We start from the raw sequence: 22,252 nt of genomic DNA on the forward strand, positions 1-22,252 counted from the left end.
CATATTATAAGGTAAGGTTATAAAACCACCATTTAAGATCATTTTAGTGAAAGTTTCATCCTTCAAGGCGTACCATTCACTGCTGAAATACTAAACAACCTGCTTCCATGGCCGAGATACAGGGCGCCCATATTATAAGGTAAGGTTATAAAACCACCATTTAAGATCATTTTAGTGAAAGTTTCATGTTCCTATCTCATAGAATTTAAGAACAATGATGAATAAATAATTTTCGAGCAAAATTTAAATGGTCGGCTGAATATATTACCGCAGGAGCCGCGGCCGCGGAATTTAAATGACCACGTCAAAGGGTTAATGTGCTACTTTCACTATATTTTTAAACTATTGAATTTATGAGTTTTATGTAACCATCGTTTTTTCCTCCACAGTTTCAGCTTGCGACATTGACAAAGGAAGGTGTGACTGTGGAGGGTCCCCTGACGGTAGAACAGAGCTGGGAGATGGGCACCATTGTGAAGTGAGTACCACCCTGTAGTTCTGTTGTACATTAAAGCTATAAGCTATATCCATGGAACAGGCCATGAAGGCCCATAGGGTTGCGAGACATTGAGGCTCCCACATTTTCTAGAGAGTTGGCTTACAGATGGAGGTGAGGTTGTCAGCCCTACACACTGGACTCTCTTTACCACCTGATAATCATTTCTATTAGAGATTAAGTTGACCCCAGGGCCATAGTGCAGGTGGAAGGATTGGGTCAATTTAAAAATCTAATGACCTTGTTGGGAGTTGAACCCACCACCTTCCAGCTTGTATCAAGAGTGCCTCAAGCAACTACAGTACTGCATGTATATTATTGCGCACTCAAAACACTGCACTGAGTTTCTTCTCTCTTTACAGGCAAGACGAATAAGGAAGGTCCAGGTGGTGGATCCCAGAGTGCAATGCAAAGTACAGATTCTTAATGTTACTGTATTTACCGTAAATAAAAGCTACGATCTCCCCCTAATTCTTTGTCTCTTTTATTTTTTAGCTGAACTTTGTCCTTTATTTTGTAAGACCAGTTTGATGTTGGGCTGTCCCTTATCTGGGATGGCCTAAGGTAGGGTAGGACTTCATGTGATGTCCTGTTCTGACTGAGTTCAATTCACTTTACAGCCTACATCTCTTATGGTGCATTTTGACCTTATATATCATTTCATTTGCATCAGTTTCCAAACTGATTTCTAATGAGGTTCTCCATCTAAAATTATTTCAGGTACCAGTGTATGGTCATCTCATTCTGCTTTATTTAACTGTCCCAACAGTATTATGAAGCCACTGCCAATGCAGTTTTCTTTCTTCTCATGTTAGATCTTTTTGCGTAGGTATAAATATTCTTCTCCGCATGCTCTCAGACATTTTAAACTACGTGTAACTTCAGCTTGAGGTTTAGTCATGTTGTGAGCTGAGGCAGTTCCAGACATCCAGCATACGAAGGGGGACCCAAAAATAACCGGAACCGACCTGTTGCGCGCGCATGCTTTGTAGTTACGAGTTGTGCTGCTAGGTGGTGTTAGCTGGGGGTCTCCCGCGACTGTTAGTGAGCTGGCGTCAGTCTGAGTTGAGTGGTTTGTCTGTGGTGCTCTGTTGTGTGCGTTCCTGTTTCAACCCTTTGGCGATTAGTGAGATGGCCGACCAGAAGGAACAAAGAGTGTGCGTGAAATTGTGCTTTCTGTTAGGGAAAACTGCAGCCGAGACTGTTGGGATGCTTCGGCAAGCCTTTAATGATGATGCTTTGGGGAAATCACAGGTCTACGAGTGGTTTTCCCGTTTCAAATCTGGCAACATGTCAACAGAAGACATGCCACGCCCCAGGCGTCCTTCGACAGGAAGAAATGACGAAAACATTGCCAAAATCAAACGTGCAATTGATGAAGATCGTCGAAAGACCATTGACCAACTTTCTGAGGAAACGAACATCTCATGGAGCACGGTCCAGCAAATTTTAACCGAAGGTTTGCACATGAGACGGGTGTCTGCAAAATTTGTTCCTCGCTTGCTCGGAGATGACCAAAGAGAAAACCGCGTGAATGTTTGCCGCGACTTGAAGAGTGAAGTGCAGAACGATCCAGAATTTCTTAAAAGAATTGTGACTGGCGATGAGTCTTGGTGCTACGGGTACGATCCAGAATCAAAGCAATCATCAAGCCAGTGGAAAACTCCAACTTCACCACGACCGAAGAAAGCGCGTCAAGTGCGATCCAATGTGAAAACAATGTTGATTTGTTTTTTTGATGTGAATGGCATTGTCCACAAAGAGTTCGTTCCGCCAGGACAAACAGTGAACCAACATTTTTACCTGGATGTGTTACGAAGATTACGAGAGAGTGTGCGACGAAAACGGTCCGAAATGTGGAGAAATGGGAACTGGTTGCTTCACCACGACAATGCTCCAGCCCACACAGCTTTGACATGCAACAACATGGTGATTGTGCCTCATCCACCTTACTCACCTGACCTGGCTCCGTCGGACTTTTTTTTGTTTCCACGGATGAAGAGAAGTCTGAAAGGAAAGCGATTCCGTGATGTGGATGAAGTCAAAGAAAACACGCTAAAGGCTTTGAACAGTATCCAGCCTCAAGAATTCCAGCACTGTTTTGAGCAGTGGCAAAAGCGTTGGGACAAGTGCATTAATGCACATGGACAATACTTTGAAGGGGACTAATATACAGTTCAATAAAAATGCAAAAATAAAAAATAACAAAAATAAATTCTGGTTAATTTTGGGTCCCCCTCGTACATTACAAACACTATCTTCAGGGTGAGTAAGGCAAGGAGTACAGAGATTGGTATTATCCAATGAGAAGGGGTAACAAACCAATTTCTATAGCAGAAATAAGGATGGGGGTGAGGAAGATAGTGCTATCCAGTGGGAAGGGACCATGTGGTGAAGAAGGTTGGAAAAAAATAAATGAAACCCAAAATAAACATTTAAATACTATATCAATATCTAATTTCAGAAGTTCACCTTCCTAGTATTTTCCCAGAGAACACTAATCGCAGGTATCTGAGCGGACAAGAAACACAACTCTTGAGAATAATTTATATACATATGTGCCCATATGGAGATGAATTAAAAATTGAATTTGAATATGCAAACCACTTTTTTCATGTTTTAGTTCTGTAAAGTAGTTATTCCAAGGCATTAATTTTAGTTCACATCTCTCAACCATTTGTATAGTACATTTCAGCTACTGACTTCTAATTAGCAAACCCATCCTTTATAAGCATTGTTTCTGTTCTCAGGACATATTAATTACTAATGACTTTAACATAGAAACAAAAACAATAAATGTTAACTGCACAAAAGTAGCCTGAACCAAAATGCTAATTTGCTTGGTGGTATAATTATCAAACGCGGCACAAATTTAAGTATGAAACACATTAGGATTCACATCCTGGCATGGATGTCGTGTTCAGTCGAGTTAAACTGCTTTTTTTTTTTAACCAAAAGGAAGAGATGATCACAAACTGTGTAGTGACAAAAGAAATCTGGTAGTGCATACAGGAATACCAGTAGAGGGAACCAGAAAAGCATGCAACAGTCATTCCATAATTTATTTGTAATAGCACTCATTTAATTAACAATTTAACTTAGCCCCCCAAAGTACACAATTTAATATGTACAGTACATATTTATACAGCCTAACTACAGATTTTAACAACTTGTTGGCAGGAGTGTTGACCTTTGTCAACACTTCAAAAACTGAGTCATGGCAACAATCAGAGTAATATAACTGTATGAAGAAGATATTCTGCTTATGAATACTGCTAGCAAATAACTGACTGAAGTATGACCAGTAGGATGCATGTTACATTTGCCATGAGACTACAGTAGTACATACTACATGAAGTTCATGCCAAGGCCATAAACTTGTCTCAGTGCTGCACTTAAGGGCCTGAGAGAGATCAGCAAGTTTAAGTTCCTCTTGCATAGATTAATCATGTGCTGTTTCAGCACACACTGAGGCACAAAACTACCACAAAAATAGAAGAAAAAATGACAACAATTCTACCCCTGGGTAACTAGCATCAGGAATTCTGCCAACAGTGGATTAAAAGCATTCACCTATATGTGATGATTAAAGGTGTGGAGGATCATTATGCCTACTATGACAAATAGTTCAGGAGCCATGTAGGCTTGCACATGCACCCTACCAGCAGGAAAGTTCCTACATTTGTACTTAACTTAAATCAGAAGAGCACAGAGGCACTGACAACTGTTCACTCACAGAACAGATACATATGGAAGGCAAGACAAATCAGTTGGGAATGAGATGTGTGTCACACCACCTTCTGCTTATAACAATAATCTGTTACATTCTGTATTCAAAGACTTTCATGACCACTGTTGACCCTGCAGGGAGTGATTCATAGTTCTTCAAATATTAATGCCGCTGACATTTCACATTGCACTGTGACAAAATATGAACTGTTTAGTATGACAACACTTGTTACAGCGTTGAAATCTTTACCACATAAGAACATTACATCACTTGGTGACAATTCAAAATAACATCCAAATGCAAACTCATGTCAACACTTCTGAGCACACTTAATTTGAACCTTTCTGCCATATGAAGACAACTTACTATTACAGCAATACTTGTATTATACTCATTATCAAGGACCACTCATGCTTGATAGAGCAGCTACTAAGTGGCCAAATCATTTCCCATTTAGTATTACTTTATTCCAAAACCAGCTTAAAGTTCAAGTAGAGTAATTTTTTTTATATATTTCATTTTTCCAGTATACTATTTATATTAGAGTAAGATGTAAATTACCGTCTAAGTATGAGGGTTATTGGAAAGTAACCTCAGTTTATTTTAGGTAACTTAGGAGCAGGCAAGAGCTTGCACATGCAAGGTAGCATCACGGGACTCACTGCCTTGCAAACCATGATATAACTTGTCACCTAGTGTTTGTTCTTATCTCTACAGAGTGAATTATGATGTGTCCTATGATTGATAATCCTGCCAGCTGTGAAATTCGCAATGTTATCTCCTTTCTTCATGCTAAAAACATTAATGCTGTGGAAATCCATCATGAATTATGCATGGTTTATGGTTGAAATGTAATGACTCAAAGAACTGTAAGACACTGGTGTAGACTGTTCAAAGATGAGTGAACAAATGTCCATGATGATAAGGAATGTTGTCAGTCATCTGTGGTAAGTGACAATCTCATTCAGTGTTGACCAAAAGATTTTTGAAAAACAGTGCTTCACAATTTCAGAAATGTGAGAATTTCCACAAATTTCATGGGCTGTTTCTATGAGATTATCACAGTTAAGACTAGAGTATCACAAGTTTTGCACAAGATGGGTTCTGACAATGCTCACAGGTGCACACAAAATGAAGAGAATGGCTTTGGCTTTGACTTTTTAGGAGCGACACCACAAAGATGGTGATGAATTCCTCAATCACATCGTACAAGTAATATGATGAAACCTGGGTTTCATTAGTGAATGCTGGAACCAACAAGCACTCAAAGCAATGGATGCAGACACATTCAAAAAACAGGCTGAAAAAGTTTAAGCAAACGTCTGCCTGCCAGAAAGCTGGTATCATCCGTTTTCTGGGACACGAAAGGAGTACTGATGGTGGAATTCATGCAACAAGGGACCACAATATCACAAGTGTATTGTGAAACACTAAAAAGACTGTGTAGGGCCATTCAGAACAAAAGATTTGGAATGCTGACATCTGGTGTAGTGCTCCTCCACGACAATGTGCGTCCGCATACAGCTGCTCACACTCTAGCTCTGCTAGAGCATTTCAACTGGGAGTTGTTTGACCACCCTCCTTACAGCCCTAATCTCATTCCAAGCGACTACCACCTGCTTATCTACTTGAAGAACTGGTTGAGATCACAGTGCTTCAACAGTAATGAGGAGTTGATGGAAGGTGTCAAAATGTGGCTGAGCTCACAGCCAGCAGACTTCTTTGACACATGAATACACAGATTTGTTCCCCGATATGACAAGTGCCTCAATTCCAGTGGTGATTATGTTGAGAAGTAGCTTAAGCATGTACGTATTTTTTGTATATGATAATTTTTTTTTCTGTCTTTGCTTGAACAGCTCACTAGAAGTTACTTTGTGAATAGCCCTCATATTACAATATTTCTTCTGTTGTTAATACCCAAGACACGCTTTAGTCCCACAAGACTATCCTCAGGGGTGTGTACATGAAGATGGAAGTTCATTCATATACAATTCATATATGTAAAAACAAGGATATAAAATCAGAGTCATAAATTTGTATAAAATATTATAACCACTGTTGTGTTACACTGTTTATGTTGTCTCATACTCATTTTCAGACTGTCCTAAACCATTTAAAATTTGACCCCCATGAACTACAACTCAGCCAAAGAGTTTCTTGACACTCCAAAATACAATTCTCACACTTCATGCCTCACTCATCTCATTCTCCTTCATTTCATAATCCTACTAATAATTCAACCTCCTGTTACTTCCTTTCCTTTAGGTGTAAATATTATCCAGAACATTTTTCAGACAACCTCAATCTACATTCTTCCTTTACAGTGAGAGACCATGCTTACCCAAAGGGGGGGGGGGGGGGGGNAAGTAAAGCTATCCCTGTAACAGGCAGTGAAGGCCCGTAGGGCTGTGAGACATTGAGGGTCCCATATTATCTAGACAATCGGCTCAAAGATGGCGGTAAGGTTGTCAGCCTTACGCGCCGGCCGCGCTCTACTCCCCAGGAAAATATTTAATTAATTCCTGGTACTCATTTCTGTTAGAGGCTGGGTCAACCCTAGGGCCATAGTCCAGCTGGAAGGAATAGGTCAATTGAAAAAATCCAATGACCTCATCGGGACTTGAACTCGCGACCTTCGGCTTGTAGCATAGTGCCTCAACCATTACACTACCGCGTGCCCCGCTTACCCACAGGTAACAAGTAAAATTACAATTATTTACTGTATATTTTGATTCTTACATTTGTAGATAAGAAGACAGGAGGTGGGAAAGACAAAGTTTCTGAATTGAACGATAGCACATGGTCTCTGAATTTAACCTTCTGTTAAGGTTTACTTGTTACTGTTATTCCAAAATATTCAAACTCTGAACATTATTAAAGGATTTCATAGTTGTCATATATCAGACACTATTAGTGAATTGGTTGGTAAAGTTGAGAAGAAAGCAAGAAAACCATGGGTTACACAGGAGATGATGAGGAAAATGGAGGAGCGAAGGAAATGGAAGAATGTAAACAATGAAGAAGGCAGGAGGAAATACAGGAGACTGAGGAATGAATTGAAAAGAGCCACGGACAGGGCCAAAAAGGAATATCTTGAGAAGATATGTAATGAGATTATGGAATTTCAAAGAACAGGCCGTTATGATTTGATGTACATGAAGACAAAAGAACTAGGATGGAAAGAGAATCATGGGATTCAAAATGTTGGCATCGAAGACTCCCAGGGGAATAGAATAGTAGATCAGAGGCAAGTGCTGAAAATTTGGGAAAATTATATTTCAGAACTATATGATCGACCTAATCGGCCAGAAACCTTAGAAGTTGAACCGGAAGAAGAAGTAGATACAGACGAGAAAGGACCATATATTTTACAAAGTGAGGTGGAAAAAGCTATCAAGGAAATGAGGAAGGGAAAGGCTACAGGAGATGATGATGTACCTGGAGATGTGCTCAAGTTACTGGGAGAAGGTGGTTTGAAAACACTGACAAAACTAATGAACACCATATATGAAACTGGAGAGTGGCCCAAGGACTTTACAGAAGTGACAATGATTGCCTTAAAGAAAAAGACAAAAGCTACAAAATGCAGCGACCATCGCATAAGCCTTATTGCACATACAGCAAAGGTACTTAAAAGAAGAAATGAAAGGAAAATAGAGGATATACTTGGAGAAGATCAGTTTAGATTTAAAAGAGGAAATGGAACCAGGGACGCAATTGGGATGATGAGAATTATAGCAGAACGAACTTTGGAGATAGATGAAGAACTGTGTGTTTGCTTCATAGACTGGCAGAAGGCATTTGACCGGGTAAACTGGACCAAATTAATGCAGATCCTGAAAGAAACAGGTATCGATTGGCATGAAAGAAGATTGATTAGCAAATTGTACATGGGTCAGAAAGTTAGAGTACGACTGGACAGAGGGGAGACAAGAAGTGTGCAGATTGGAAGAGGAGTTCGACAAGGATGCTGTTTATCACCAATTCTGTTCAACTTGTACAGCGAATGCCTTACCAAGGAAGCTCTGGATGGGCTCGGAGACTTCAAATTAGGAGGGAAAATTATTCAAACTGTGAAATATGCAGATGACCTGGTGTTAATGGCTAAGGAAGAAACTGTGCTACAGGGTATGATTGATAGACTAATCAAAATTGGAAGGTGCTATGGCATGGAAATGAATGTGGAGAAAACAAAAGTAATGAAAATTTCGAGACAACCAACCCCAGTCACAATAAAGATAGACCAAAAACAACTGGAGAATGTGAAATGTTTTAAATATTTGGGTAGCTTGTTAACAGATGATGGAAGGTGTACATATGAAATTAAATCTAGGATTGCCATGGCAAAAGCTGCATTTAGCAAGAAGAAGAATCTTTTTACCAGCAAATTGGGCTTATATTTGAGAAACTAGTGAAATGCTATGTTTGGAGCATCGCTTTGTATGGGGCTGAAACTTGGACACTTAGGGCAGTAGATCAGAAACTGGAAAGCTTCGAAATGTGGTGTTGGAGAAGAATGGAGAAGATCAGTTGGACCGATTATGTGAGAAATGAAGAAGTGTTAATTAGAGTCAGTGAGCTGAGGAATATCCTACATGAAATAAGAAAACAGAAGGCTAACTGGGTTGGTCATATCTTATGCAGTAACTGCCTCCTTAAAGAAGTTATTGTAGGAAAGATAGAGGGGCGGATAGAAGTGACCAGAAAACGAGAAAGAAGACGTAAGATGCTGGATGACCTTGAGGACAGAAGAGGTTATTTTCATTTGAAGGAGAAAGCTCTAGATCACATCAAGTGGAGGAACTGTTTTGGAAGAGACTGTGGACCTGTCATCTGACAGATTACAGATGAATGAACCTGCAATCCAATTAAGACATGAAGGTTTATTTTGTTTTCTCCATGTTTCCCCTATATTCCAACTACCATGATCTTTAAGGTAGGTTACTTATGTTTTTGCATGACATATTAACTATTTCCTTTACAGAATGCAGTAATGATAAAATGTATCTGCCCTTCTAACATAGTAATCTTGTTTAAAATCTAAACACCCAGAATAATTACAGCTTTGAAATGCCTCTGTTGCATTAGATATCCACCAGTGTTTGATATGGACAGAAAGTTACACAGGTTCACAAAGAAGTGTTGGTCAACTGTGCTTAGACATGTTTACTTATAGATAAGAGATCAAGAATGAACATGCATTGCCACCCTCAACACAACTGCCATTTAAGTCATGATGCATGGCTTACAAGACAGAAGGCAGCACAATTCCCTCCCATCAAATGCAATGAACATAGATTACAATACAAATCAGGTCTGACCATGCGATGTATCAAAACAGTCAATATAAGCATAATTAACAGTGCACCTGGAACTTCATACAGACAAGGTATTCAATGCCAATGTATTCAACATTAAAATAAATGTAACATAGGACTCAAAAATTAAATTCCACCAAAATCTCATCCTGCAAAGCACACGTGATGCTACTCATTGGACAATGCACCCAAAATTATAACATAAAAGAACTCAAAACTGAAATGTTATAAAAATCTCATCCTGCAAAGCATAGGTGAAGTTAACATATGTCTATAAAATAGAGACAAAAGGATAAAAAAGTTTTCAGTCTGAAACTACCCATGAAAATATAAAATGTCTATACAAAAATATTGTACTTACATAATAAGACTGAAGGGAGTAAAAATAGTATGAAACAATTTACTTAAAATCTGTATAACTAAATAAAACACAGACACTTCAAAGTGATATTCAGTTTGACTATCAAATTTGAACCACTGTTGAAATTTTAATTGAACTGTCCATCTTGAAGTTTGTCAGAGGGATCATGTCTTGGATTTCATCTTGAATGCGGCTAAAAATGCAGCATTTTTTTATGCTCTTTGTATATTTTTTTTATTGCTAGTGGTGTGATTGTGGAGCAATTTGTGGAATGAAGATTGGCACGGGAAACCTAAGTACTCTGAGAAAACCTGCCCAGTGCCACTTTCTCCACCACAAATCCAGGTTTATTGTATTTTGTTTCAACTTTGGATCTTTCTGAATCATAACTTTATATTAAAACTCATCACCCCTCTCCTGTGACTGAAATACTTGTACAGGGTGCAGCCTAGTTCACTTATCAACTTTCCATCATCAAATACTTTGCAAACACAAGCAATATAAATTATTGTAATATTACTGGAACAGTATATAGTATGAAGTTTACTGTAACATAACTTTTGAAAGATTATTTCATATAAACAGCTTCCTCCATTATGAAGAGTTTTGCGTTCACGTTTGTTTCCATCACATACGCCTGGTTATACTTCTGATATTTTGCTCCAAATGTGAGTTTTCAACTGTTGAATACTGTATATACATGGTGTGTTCAAAAAGTATCGAACCTTCTTTTTCCCGCGTAAACCAATGAAGCGCAGGAGGCTCCCTTCGGTGGAGATGTGGAGGGGATATTCATGCGCAGTCATGAATTTTTTCCCGCCCGCAGAAAGCATCAGTTTCTGGCAGTCGGCCTATGAGTGAGGACATGTAGCGAGCGCTCTTCGGATTCCAGTAAGGTGTAATATGATTGAAGAACGTGAGCAGCGATATTGCATCAAATTTTGCCAAAAGCTTGGCGATACCAAAGTGGAAACCATTCACAAGATTCAACAGGCTTTCGGGGACGATGGCATGAGCAACTCATGGATAAAGGAGTGGTACAACTGCTTCAAAGATGGCCGCACATCAGTGGACAGCAAACCACGTTCAGGCAGACCCTCAACAAGCCGAAATGAGAATGTCATTGAGCAAGTGCGGACTTTGGTCATGGAGGATCGTCCTATCACAGTCTGAGAACTTGCGAACGAGATAAGGGTAAGCACTGGATCGGTACATTCAATTTTGACCGACGATTTGGGCATGAGGAGAGTGTCCGCGAAATTTGTACCGAAACTGCTAGCAATGGAGCAGAAGCAACGCCGTCTGAAAATCGCACAGGACATGCTGGACAATGCAAACAGTAACCGCAACTTTCTGAAAATCGTGATTACAGGCGATGAGTCGTGGGTTTATGGGTACGACCTGGAAACTGAGATGCAGTCGTCACAGTGCAAACATCCGACATCTCCGAGGCCAAAAAAAAGCACGGCAGGTCCACAGCAATGTCAAGGTCATGTTGGCCGTTTTCTTCGACTCCAGTGGGGTTGTGCATCATGAGTACGAGCTACAAGGCCAAACCATCACAAAGGAATACTACCAGGAGCTCCTACGTCGCCTTCGTGATGCTGTGCAGTGCAAACGACCGGATCTGTGGGCAGCAAAACTTGGCAGCTCCATCATAACGCACCCGCTCATTCTGCACATCTGATTCAGACTTTCGTCACCAAACACAACATCCCTGTGGTTTGTCAGGCTCCCTACACCCCCGACATGGCTCCATGTGACTTTTGGCTGTTTCCCAAGCTGAATATGCCGCTGAAAGGAACCCGATTTGAGTCAAGAGAAGACATCCTGCGGAATGCGACGGCCCGGCTGATCACCATTCCAAAAGACATGTTCCAGAAGTGTTTCCAACAATGGCGGAAGCGCTGGGAGAAGTGTGTGCATTACCAAGGCGACTACTTTGAAGGGGATTACGGTTTTGTACCTCCAAATCATTAAATGTATTTCTGCCGACCAAAGGTTCGATACTTTTTGAACACACCACATATGTTCCAAAACTTTATTTTCAAATAGTCCTCCAGAACAATTCACAACTATTCAGTTCTGTTGTCATCAGTGGTCAAACAATATGAGCACATGAGGGAACGTCTGGGAAAACGCTGTACTCAGTGTATTCATGGAAACTCCAGCTATATATGCTCTGTTCCATATCAGTGCACCAAATATTATTTACAATGACTGGGAGATGACATCATTCATTAAGCACAAATGTCTCAAACATGTGTATTCATTGTTCAGATGTTACTACTATCACATAACCATTATCATCAGAAAGAAGCTTCCACAGCAATGAATGCATTTATCCTGCACCAAACTGTAACATTTTCACTGTGCATTACCTACTCTGCATTTTTCATGGATTATCATTCAGAATACCAAAACATTTTTTAATCTTCATTGTGTATGTGCCAAACAATTTTAATTTTACATAGATGAAAACTCAGGTCTTGGTACAATATTTTGTATGATGCTCTATCAAATAAAAAGCTATCCCTGTACCAGGCCATGAAGGCCCATAGGGGTGTCAGACGTTGAGGGTCCCACACTACCTAGACAATCGGCTCAAATACGACGGTAAGGTTGTCGGCCTTACGCACCGGAATATTTTATAAGGAGGAGAATGCTTATAGCAGATCAGACCAGCACTTTCACATATGACGTGTTCTCAGGAGTACAAACCGTTTGTTTGCCCAACTTAAAAAGACACTGCAAGATGGTACTGCACCCTTTCTTTCAATCTGGAAATAGCATCTAATTATTCAGTTTCTTCTGAAGACTCACTTTATAAATCACTTCCATTAGAAATATGCGACATATTACTGCCTTATGTGACTTAACTGTCATAAGAGACTGTACCCAGTGTGCACACTGGTTCTGTCATTGCACAAAACACTTAAAGCCATCACTGAACTAAGGTGCACCATGTACTTGTGAACTGCAAGCTGAGCAAGGAGAAAGTAATTAAGTTAATTTCTTTTTAAATGATTATGCCATGATCCAAGTGTTTCACATCCCATACAAGGTCATATGACTCGGTTGGTACAATGCAACAATGTTATTGGCTTCTGCAGACAGAAAGGAAGACTATAAATTGTACCTGTAGTGACAGATATTTCCATCAGACCTAATTCACTCAGCTTTCCAAAAGTTCACTGGTGTTGAAACAAATCAACATCCATCTGAACTTCATGCAATAATGCCCAGACCAGTTTTGTATATTTCAATTAAAACAAGAGCATCTGCAGGAATTTAAAGTTGGTCTGAAAATGCTGTAAATAACTTGCCTGTCCATGACAACAGAATTGCTGGAAACTCTGTAACATCACAGAGTTGTACAGCTTTGCCGATGGGATAGACGGGCTCCTCATAACATATGTATGTTCAGTTACCATTTAACCTGGATGACCTGTTACATACAGTGTTCATACTGTTCAGATGCAAGTGCATGGAAACTCTGCTGTCAGAATATATATGCAGTATGTCCCATAAAAGTATCTTTTATATTACTGAAATAGTGATCTCTTATTCATTCAATAAATAGTCAACAGTGTTATAAGCAGACATTCTATTAGAATCAGCACACACTTCCTATGGTATCAGCAGAATGTAATATCTTGAAGACTGTTGTTTTCCCCATACAGCGGGAACTATGCACCAACAAACCACAGTTATCAAATAAGATGACTCCTCACTCACATTCAAGTTATAATATATTCAGAGGAAAGAAACTCAAAATACTTGTCATTTATGAAGTGCTACTCTCTGTGAGCAATGCATGAAAACTGTTGTGTGCTTTGACATTTAATTAAACTTATTTACAGCTTAAAATTACAGAAACCTAACTGAACTTTTATTTACATGAGCTTGTGAGACCATGATTGTGAGATGGTTAATGTGCATCACACTCTGGTATCATCCCCAATTCAGAGCACCACACGTGCATCAGAATCCAACGAGGTCAGGAACACAAATTCTTCACAGAGGAAATGGGTGCAACTCAAATGTTCCTTTCTCTTCTTAAAAAGTTCCACGTTTTTGCTGACGTCACAACATGCACACAGAATGAGCTCAGTTATTTTAAGAGTTCTTTCCTTATCACCTAATAACACTTGCCAACAACGGTACAGTAACATGAATGAAAACTAAGTTCTTATATTAATTCTGATATGCTACTTCCAAATCTGGACACAAAAATGTTTCATTATGTCACCATTCTGTGTATAGAATTTTGAACCAAAATAGCATACATTTTCATGTTTCTACTTTCTTCTTAGTGTTATAATTTTTGTTAGCCATAAAGTGATAATATGACATTTCATTTAAAAAGTTTATATTCCGATTTAAGTAAATCATTATTTGAAACTGTATAATAAGTGATATATAAACATTCCAATGTCTTGCATAAAGAAAACAAGTACATGTTCCTGACTGTCATTTTTATGATCAGCATATCTGCTTTAAGCAAAAACAGCTTATTTCACATAATCTACCAAAAAAAAAATTGAAATTTATTGTTCTGTGTAACTGGACTAATGACTGCAATCAAAATCGTGCACTGATAAAATGCAACAAACAAGATGCCTACAGTCATTTCCCACTAATAATGTCACTCACCTTCCTACATCACAGTTGCTTATCTTGCACATGATGCATCATTTTTTCATGGTTAGATGTTGGTTCTGAAAAGTTAACATGATCAGTTGTACTGGTCTGACCATACCACAGCCTAGTCATGGTCCTGAATTCAACTGGATCCATCTTAACTACCAGGTCTGCAGTATCATCTCACATTCCACTTACAAAGAGGAACTTAAAGCCCATAAATCTGCTTCCAAACTACATATCTTTTAATAAAACTTTGAGTCGGAGGTCAAGATATGTAGCAAAAAAAGAGCCAAAGGTATTACACAGCACATAAACATTTTCATATTGAACAATGGCTTGAGTACATTTGACTGTGGCAGCAAAATGTGACTATAATGTGGGAATTGACTGTACATGGAGCCATGGGATAAGCCAACTGGAAGAAGAGAACATTCTGGAAGAATGTGACATCTGCTACACGTGTGTGTGCTTCACTATCACAATGTGTTGGTACACTTCTAAATTAAGCTTCAGTTTAGAAGCGCACAAGTATGTCCCTCTAGTGGCAGGCAAGACATGCTGATGCACTAATTCATCACATACTGGTTAGAGAAGCACCAGACATTCAGTTCATCCTCTGTATTACCGTTCCCTTCCCCACAGAAAGGTGTGAATCATCAGGATGTGGCTCCATGGTGACACAATAGGTTTACATCACCTTAACAACCTTATCATACATTGTGCAACACCTGCCAGGATGTTCCTCTGTGCACAAGGAAACAATGGACATTCTGAGTGAGAACTATCATTTCATACACACCAGTACTGGTGGACTCCTGCAGTATGTCTTTTCTTTCATCTTCAAAAGGAAACAATACAATTTTTCATAAAACATTTAGAAATAGTGTGATATCAAATTAAAATATTGTGGCATATTTGCTCAAAGCAAGAATTGTGGAGTCACAACAACCAGCCATTACTAGGCAGTGGTCTGTAAACAAGAGAGCAATGGTGATTTCTGCACAGTCTGTGTTGATGGCTGCGCATGCAACAATGGAATATATCATGCCATCACTATGCAACAATTGCACTGCAACAGAGGAATGGTGCTCTCTGTGCAGTCCATGCCAGAGCTATATAAACTTGGCACGGGTCAAGCTTAAGACCATTCAAGTGACTAAGCTGCTACTGTAGAATAAGATACGTATGATAGGCGCGATCTGCTTTGTAAAGCCTGTACTGACAGAGGACTTCTATACAGTGCAAAAGAAAGAATTTTCAATAACATGCTATAAGTGATACATATATTTGACAAAAGGGCAAACATGTTCATAAGAGACAACTCCATCCACTCATCAGAGGGTTCAGTTGAAAAAAATTTCTGGTCGTGATCCTGAAGGGGTGTGACACCAAGACAAGTGATTGGCAGTAAACTGCCAGTTGTAAAGTAACTCTTTTGGCTTTTGAAAAGCAGTAAGTCAGACAACCACTGGGGTTTAACTGTTGTCAGCTGTTGATGCGAGAAGCTAATAGCTGATGTCAGGGATAGTTTGGGTACCCAAATGAAGGGGAATGCCTGCCATTGGAATCTGCTACCAAGCAATGGCTAGTGAAGACTGTAACAGACCAGGTAGACCTAGTGCATCCTACTGTGGTTTTTGAAGTGTGTAGAACAGTGACAGAATAATCCTTACTTGTAATTACAAGTTGTAAAAGTTCAACAGATCCAATTACTGACCCAAACCCTATCCACAGTCACCAAAGTGTGACAATATACTCATACACAACTCTTCTTCAGTAACAATACTGATAAATTGGTTTTGTATTCAACATAAACTGGTGGTATTGATTCACAAGCTACTGTTAGTTCGTCGGAAATCTAGCCGTGGTAGAGGGGTCATACCATCTCTCGCAGGGCTGGAGGAGCAGTCTTATCAGCTTACGTCAGCATGGGTACTACCAGTTTGGAATGTAGTGTCTTGGAGTGTGGTCAGGTGTATAGTACATTGTGTTGCTTGTTTCTTGGTAGCAGTCATAGTGATTGTATTATGTGGCGTTCGTGTCACTATCATGGCACACCGACAATTGCACAGAACAATTCAGAGTGAGGCCAGGGAAGTAATAGCTAATGTTTTCCGCTCAGAGAGTAGCTCTGAAAGTCACCACAGCAAGCGTACAGCTTTGCGTGCTCCACAACAGCGTTTACCTTTCCGCGCGGCTAAAGTTACGAGGCACTAACTGTATGTAACAAGACCAACAAAAAGAATGTCTCAATACAAGTACTGGTGACTGAACATCACTTGTTTTCAAATGCACCCATGCAAATGTTTTTGTAAACCTACCGAATATTGTTATTTTTGTCTTTTTTAGACATCCAATTCAGAATTCAAATTTTGAATAACAATAACAGTAACATCAATCTGTGTTTCTAGAGACCAAAGGTGCCCTGGTCCAGTAATATTAAATATGACTAAAACAACTTCAATCAGCTCTGTTCATGCGTTCTATATACTGATATCATAAAATCTGTTTCCACTACTTTTTCTTACTTCGTTTTGAGTCCTTATTTCCATTATCACTTTAAAGTAAAAATTTTCATAACCATTAATTGGAGCTTCATGAATCTTTTAGCAGAGAAAATCACTCACCTTGATGGTACATATTTGTAGAAATCGGTACCCAACAGAGAGTAAGTCACAAGGATGTACTTTCAACAGCACATAAATACTACTTATGTCATGGAATTAATCACAAACAAAGTCACATAATCAGGGGTTGGCTGTAATATTATTTTCTAAAACAGAAGAGCCAAAAGCATCCTATGGGGTGCAGCTGTTCTTCCGCCAGACCATGGACCTGGTTGTACACAGAAGCAGACAGGTGTCGGCACAACAATCAGCACAGTTACTCAAACTAATGGAGGGAATGGTACTTAATAAATAAGACATACCAATCAACCACATTCCTGATGCCTTTTACTACACATTAGTGCTCTGTGGGGAAGGAACAGGCACGTCCTGTATGTCAGCATGGCACATCTGCCACAACAATCACATATGTACACAACTAATGAAGGCTGTTCTGTGGTAACTGGTGCTAGCTCCATCCTGGATCATAGCCTTTCCAATTTGCATTTGGTGCCAAGTAAACACGGCGTCCCTTATATAGGAAGCTCACAACACCTCGGTAACCTGTGCGAGGGACTCCACTCTGCAACCCAAGCAAAGTGCACAGTATAGGGACGCGAAAGAAATGTAGTGACAAGAAAGAAAACTAATTTTTTCTGAACTAAAAGAAAATTAGCAACGAGTCAGGGCAATCCTAGCTGTACCTCTACTTGTGAATCATTTCAATGTATTGTGACTGAATGTCAGGAATGCTTTCTGCTACAGGGTTGATCACAGCAAACTATGAGAAATCTGTTACATGATACTTTCACTGTTTCCGTTTTTGACAATCGTTACTCTGTGTTTGAATGCTTTACTTTTTAACTATAGAAAAAGACATATGATGAGACACGGGAGGGAATTTAACAAGCAAATGTTTCTTAGGTATAAAATCACATCTTGACTGAAAGCATGGTTTTCAATTAAATATCATAATTCTAGACTCAACACCAAGGCCAGCACTCACCCGGAAGTCATCCATAAGACCTAGCAACTTGGCTGTCCTCTTGTAGATGTCATTTGTGTGGTAAGGGATACGCACAGAACCTTCTGATACAATAGAGTCACTCTTTAGCTCCTGGTATGTCACCACCAGGCTTTCATATACTTGCTTCACAAACTGGACGTCATAATTATCCTGCATAAATAATTCACATTATACTCTTCTTTTACCACCCAGATGTCAAAATTATTCTGCATCCAACCATTCACATTACAAACCTGTCAAAATCATCCTGCAAACAATCAGCGTGCTGCTATTCATATGCTTCATGTTCACATAAACACTACACACATATTTCAAAATGCTTTCCCTCCTCTGTCAATATGACTTCACTCTCTAAACAGAAAACTGTACTGTCATAATTACTTTAATCAGAATTTAACACGGCATATGCAAATTGATGAAACACACAGCTCAGTCCGCATCACCCTGATTATTAATGTGCACTGCAGTCTAATATTGATGATCACAATAATAATCTAAAATACACAACCTCAGCAGAGTATTTTCTTAGTGCATGATAGCAATATTGTGTGTGTGTCTACATATATATATATATACTGTGACAAGTCAAACCACTCTTGGGCAACGGGATGTGGAACGAGTTACCATAAAGACAGACTCTTGATAAACAGTCAGTTACCAAGTTATGCAACAGTGGAAACAAGGTTACGCAACAGTAAGGAAGTGACGTTCCTCTGTGCCAAGCTGAGCTGAGCCGAACCGTGCTGGTTGCTACGCAGCAGTAAACAACCCTTAGCAGCATTGCCAAACAACGCTGCTGTAAACATGACGGGCGCGCAACAGTGAGGCAAGCTGCATTTTCCACCTGTCCGACTGAGGGTTTATAAGAGAAACTGGAATAACTAAGGAGTGAGTATTCAGCAGAACAGAAGTAAGTCAGTCAGTAGAAGCAGCCGCGGGAGGAAGAACTGAATGCGTGATTAGAAGAATTTATGTGTGATAATCAGCAATAGTTGTGATAACTGAGAAGGCATTGGTTATTGGGAGTGTGTAATTCAGTGACACCTGTATAGCTCCCATGTTATACTGTAAATATGTGAAGACTACAGAACATAGAGTAAATAGATTGGTGTGTATGGTTTTTAAATGGTGTAAACCTGCATCAGTGTTACAATTAATTGTAGTTACGACTTGTAGGTTGTTAATAAAACCAATTAACAATCCGAACAGCATCTTCAGTAGCAAACACATTACTACAGTATATATATATATATATATATATATAGAGAGAGAGAGAGAATCTAGTTTTAGAAAACATGCTAAATGGCACAAAAATACTCTAATTAAGGTGAAGGCAAAGGTGAAGCTATCCCTGCAACAGGCAGTGAAGGCCCATAGGGTTGTCAGATGTCAAGGCTCCCAAATTTCTGGACAGTTGGCTCACAGAAAGATTCCTGGTACTCATTTATGATACAGGCTGAGTCAACCCCAGGGCCATAGTGCAGCTGGAAGGGTTAGGTCAACTGAAAAATCCAATGACCTCTTCTGAAAACCTCTTCTGAAATATAACCTGTGACCTTCTCGCTTGTCACATAGTGCCTCTACCAACTACGCTACCATGCACCCCCTTTAAGACATTTCAATATTAGATTTCATAATAATCTGAAATAAAATTGCAATAAAACCCAAACAGCTTGAGGTAACACACACAGTGCTTGTCCAAGTGTCCAGTGCTGATCAAAACTGAGTACAAATCATGATGGGAAGTAACAGGACTATTTCTAAATTAAATGAATATCTATTTAGTCAAAGGAAGGGGTGCTTCAATGTTTATACAGTGAAAGTTTAATCGTGAATTGTTAATACAACCTTACTTTAAGCATAGCAAGCTGTGTTAGCTATGAGGCTTGTGGCAAGTGTTAAACTTGCTTACCTTCAAAAGGTATGTTAAGTTCTTCTGAGTAAAAGGCACAAACTTTTCATTAAGTTTTATGTACTTCAGATGCTTCTCATAGAAGTGGCCACTGCAACAAAAAAAGGCAATCATAAGGATCAGAAATAATTCTTTTGGGCTGGTCAAAGTCATCACCCTTTCACCTGCTCCTTTACTTTTCTCTCCCCCCCTCAAAAAAAATTTACCTACAAATATACAGGTACACATGCAATTGGTAGTGAGAGGCAGACATACCAATCTGTACTTGGAGGTGATGGTAAGAACCTGACAGCCCAAGAGAAAACGTCCATGACTATGGAAGATTGAGTGACATGAAAACAAGTATCTGAAAAATATTGTGATATCCAGCATGTAACAATATGCTACTTACCTTCAGAATATAATTCTGCTGTGGAAAAAATACTACCTGTTAAGTGCCTGCACATAATCGTGTTCACTACTGGAATTTCAGTGAACATACAATTTCTGTTCTGTTAAACCGATCACAAAGAAGTTCGGTTTCTGTTCATTTTAATTTTATAACTCAAAAATTGAATTCTACACTGACAGGAGAATAACGAATTAAAATATTTCACAAAAATAAGTATTCATAAATTCAACATTCATGTTACAAAAATTTCACAGTATCTATCCTGTTAACAGAAATTGAATAACATAACTGCTGATACGATAGAGGGCAAGAACTGCTACACATGTATATTTTTCTACATCAACCAAACACCAAAGAAATCAGAGAAATCAAGTGGAAACTACATGAATGACTTCCCACGTTTAAGCCTCTACAAACTAACACAAAACTTACTTGCTGACCCCTATCTTGCCAAATGTTCTTGTCCTGGATATCTCAGGACGAATACAGGCCCGGTTTCGTCTCTGTTCAGGCTGCCTCACCCAGTCATCCCAGTAGCTGCACAACACAACTCATACCATTAAATTACAGCTTTTACTACTGAAAGAACCAAGAAGTCTACAACTAGCACTCTGATATTAAAACCCAAGCATTCAACAAAGCACATTTCATACCACATCCCATTTCTGTCAAATCCACTTGACAAGTATCTTCTCGTGCATCATCAATTTTAATCCTACCTTATTACCTCAAACTACATGGGACTGCCCGGAACATGAGTTACAAGTATGTGCTGATGATGCTGATTACTTATAGAAAAACATATACGCAGTGCAACTCACTTCAGAGGTCGTTTATAATATTTAGCTACCAAAGATATTCAAATTATGATACCCAAATTTTCATTGGTTGCATCCTGTTGTGTTTATCATATAAAACTCCTTATTGGGATCCATCGTAACACAACAATGAAATGGTCTAAGGTCAATATCACTATAGCTACATGTTTTGGCTTTTGAAGCCATCATCAGGCAAATACATTGTTACTACATCCACACACTATTGAACTGCATTTCAATGTGATGGGACAGTGGAGCTGGATACTTGACAACTATGTTACACTATAATAATACAAGGTATAAAAATACCAATAAAATTAAAACATTATTATAAAAAGAAAGTTATACAATAAAATGTGGTTAAAAACTATTCATGTAATTGAACTGAATTGAATTTGAAGAAAGTTGTCTTCTGGGTTTAGGCACCGTGTAATCTTCGTTTTGGCCGACGTTTCGGAGGAACGTAGCGCCTCCATCTTCAGAGCAGACAGACAGCTCTGTCCACACTGGTACATAGGGCCAGAGCTCTGTGCGATCAAGAGAGTCTGCGTGCAGAGTTGGAGTTCCTTAAGAACATCTTCAAGCGCAATGGCTATAACGACCGGCAGATCCAGAGGGCCCTCAACCGCCAACCCAACAGCATTCAACCTGATGACCGCAGAGGAACTGTCGCCTTCTTGCCTTTTGTCGGGACTATATTCAACAGGATCAGCAGAGTACTGTCCCGACATAACATCAAATCAGTTGGCCTGCCCCCAAAGAAAATATCTAATTTTCTCCGGCCTGTCAAAGATCACCTGGGACTGAGGACACCGGGAATTTACAGAATTCCATGTGAGTGCGGCAAGGTCTACATCGGGCAGACGGGCCGTTCTGTGGACACGAGGTTGAAAGAACATCAACGGCATATACGATTAGAACATCCGGACAAGTCAGCCGTAGC

General features: G+C 39.4%; 2 protein-coding genes across 6 annotated transcripts in view; one reads left to right on the top strand and one right to left on the bottom strand.

The window, feature by feature from the left end:
* Window positions 1–967, top strand: part of LOC111874733 (proteasome subunit beta type-4) — a 4,776-nt gene extending 3,809 nt beyond the window's left edge. Inside the window, exons 5-6 of the mRNA XM_023870471.2 lie at window positions 390–478; window positions 859–967. Of these exons, the coding sequence (XP_023726239.1) occupies window positions 390–478; window positions 859–871 (102 nt within the window). The 3' untranslated portion in view covers window positions 872–967. The remainder of the gene's footprint in view (window positions 1–389; window positions 479–858) is intronic.
* Window positions 968–12,474: 11,507 nt separating this feature from the next.
* The window catches only part of LOC111874738 (alpha-1,3-mannosyl-glycoprotein 2-beta-N-acetylglucosaminyltransferase), a 28,802-nt gene continuing 19,024 nt past the window's right edge, over window positions 12,475–22,252 (bottom strand). For 3 of the 5 annotated variants that reach the window (XM_023870481.2, XM_023870479.2, XM_023870480.2), the window contains exons 8-11: window positions 20,924–21,028; window positions 20,101–20,191; window positions 18,168–18,338; window positions 16,734–17,744 (exon numbers count right to left, since the gene is read on the bottom strand). In XM_023870481.2, the coding sequence (XP_023726249.1) occupies window positions 17,631–17,744; window positions 18,168–18,338; window positions 20,101–20,191; window positions 20,924–21,028 (481 nt within the window). In that variant the 3' untranslated portion in view covers window positions 16,734–17,630. Of the gene's footprint in view, window positions 13,989–16,733; window positions 17,745–18,167; window positions 18,339–18,360; window positions 18,436–20,100; window positions 20,192–20,923; window positions 21,029–22,252 lie in introns of those variants that run through there. The other 2 variants (XR_002844609.2, XM_023870482.2) reach the window with 2 other exon arrangements.

The sequence above is a fragment of the Cryptotermes secundus genome, unplaced genomic scaffold (genome assembly GCF_002891405.2).
Source record: "Cryptotermes secundus unplaced genomic scaffold, Csec_1.0 scaffold390, whole genome shotgun sequence".
NCBI lineage: Eukaryota > Metazoa > Arthropoda > Insecta > Blattodea > Kalotermitidae > Cryptotermes > Cryptotermes secundus.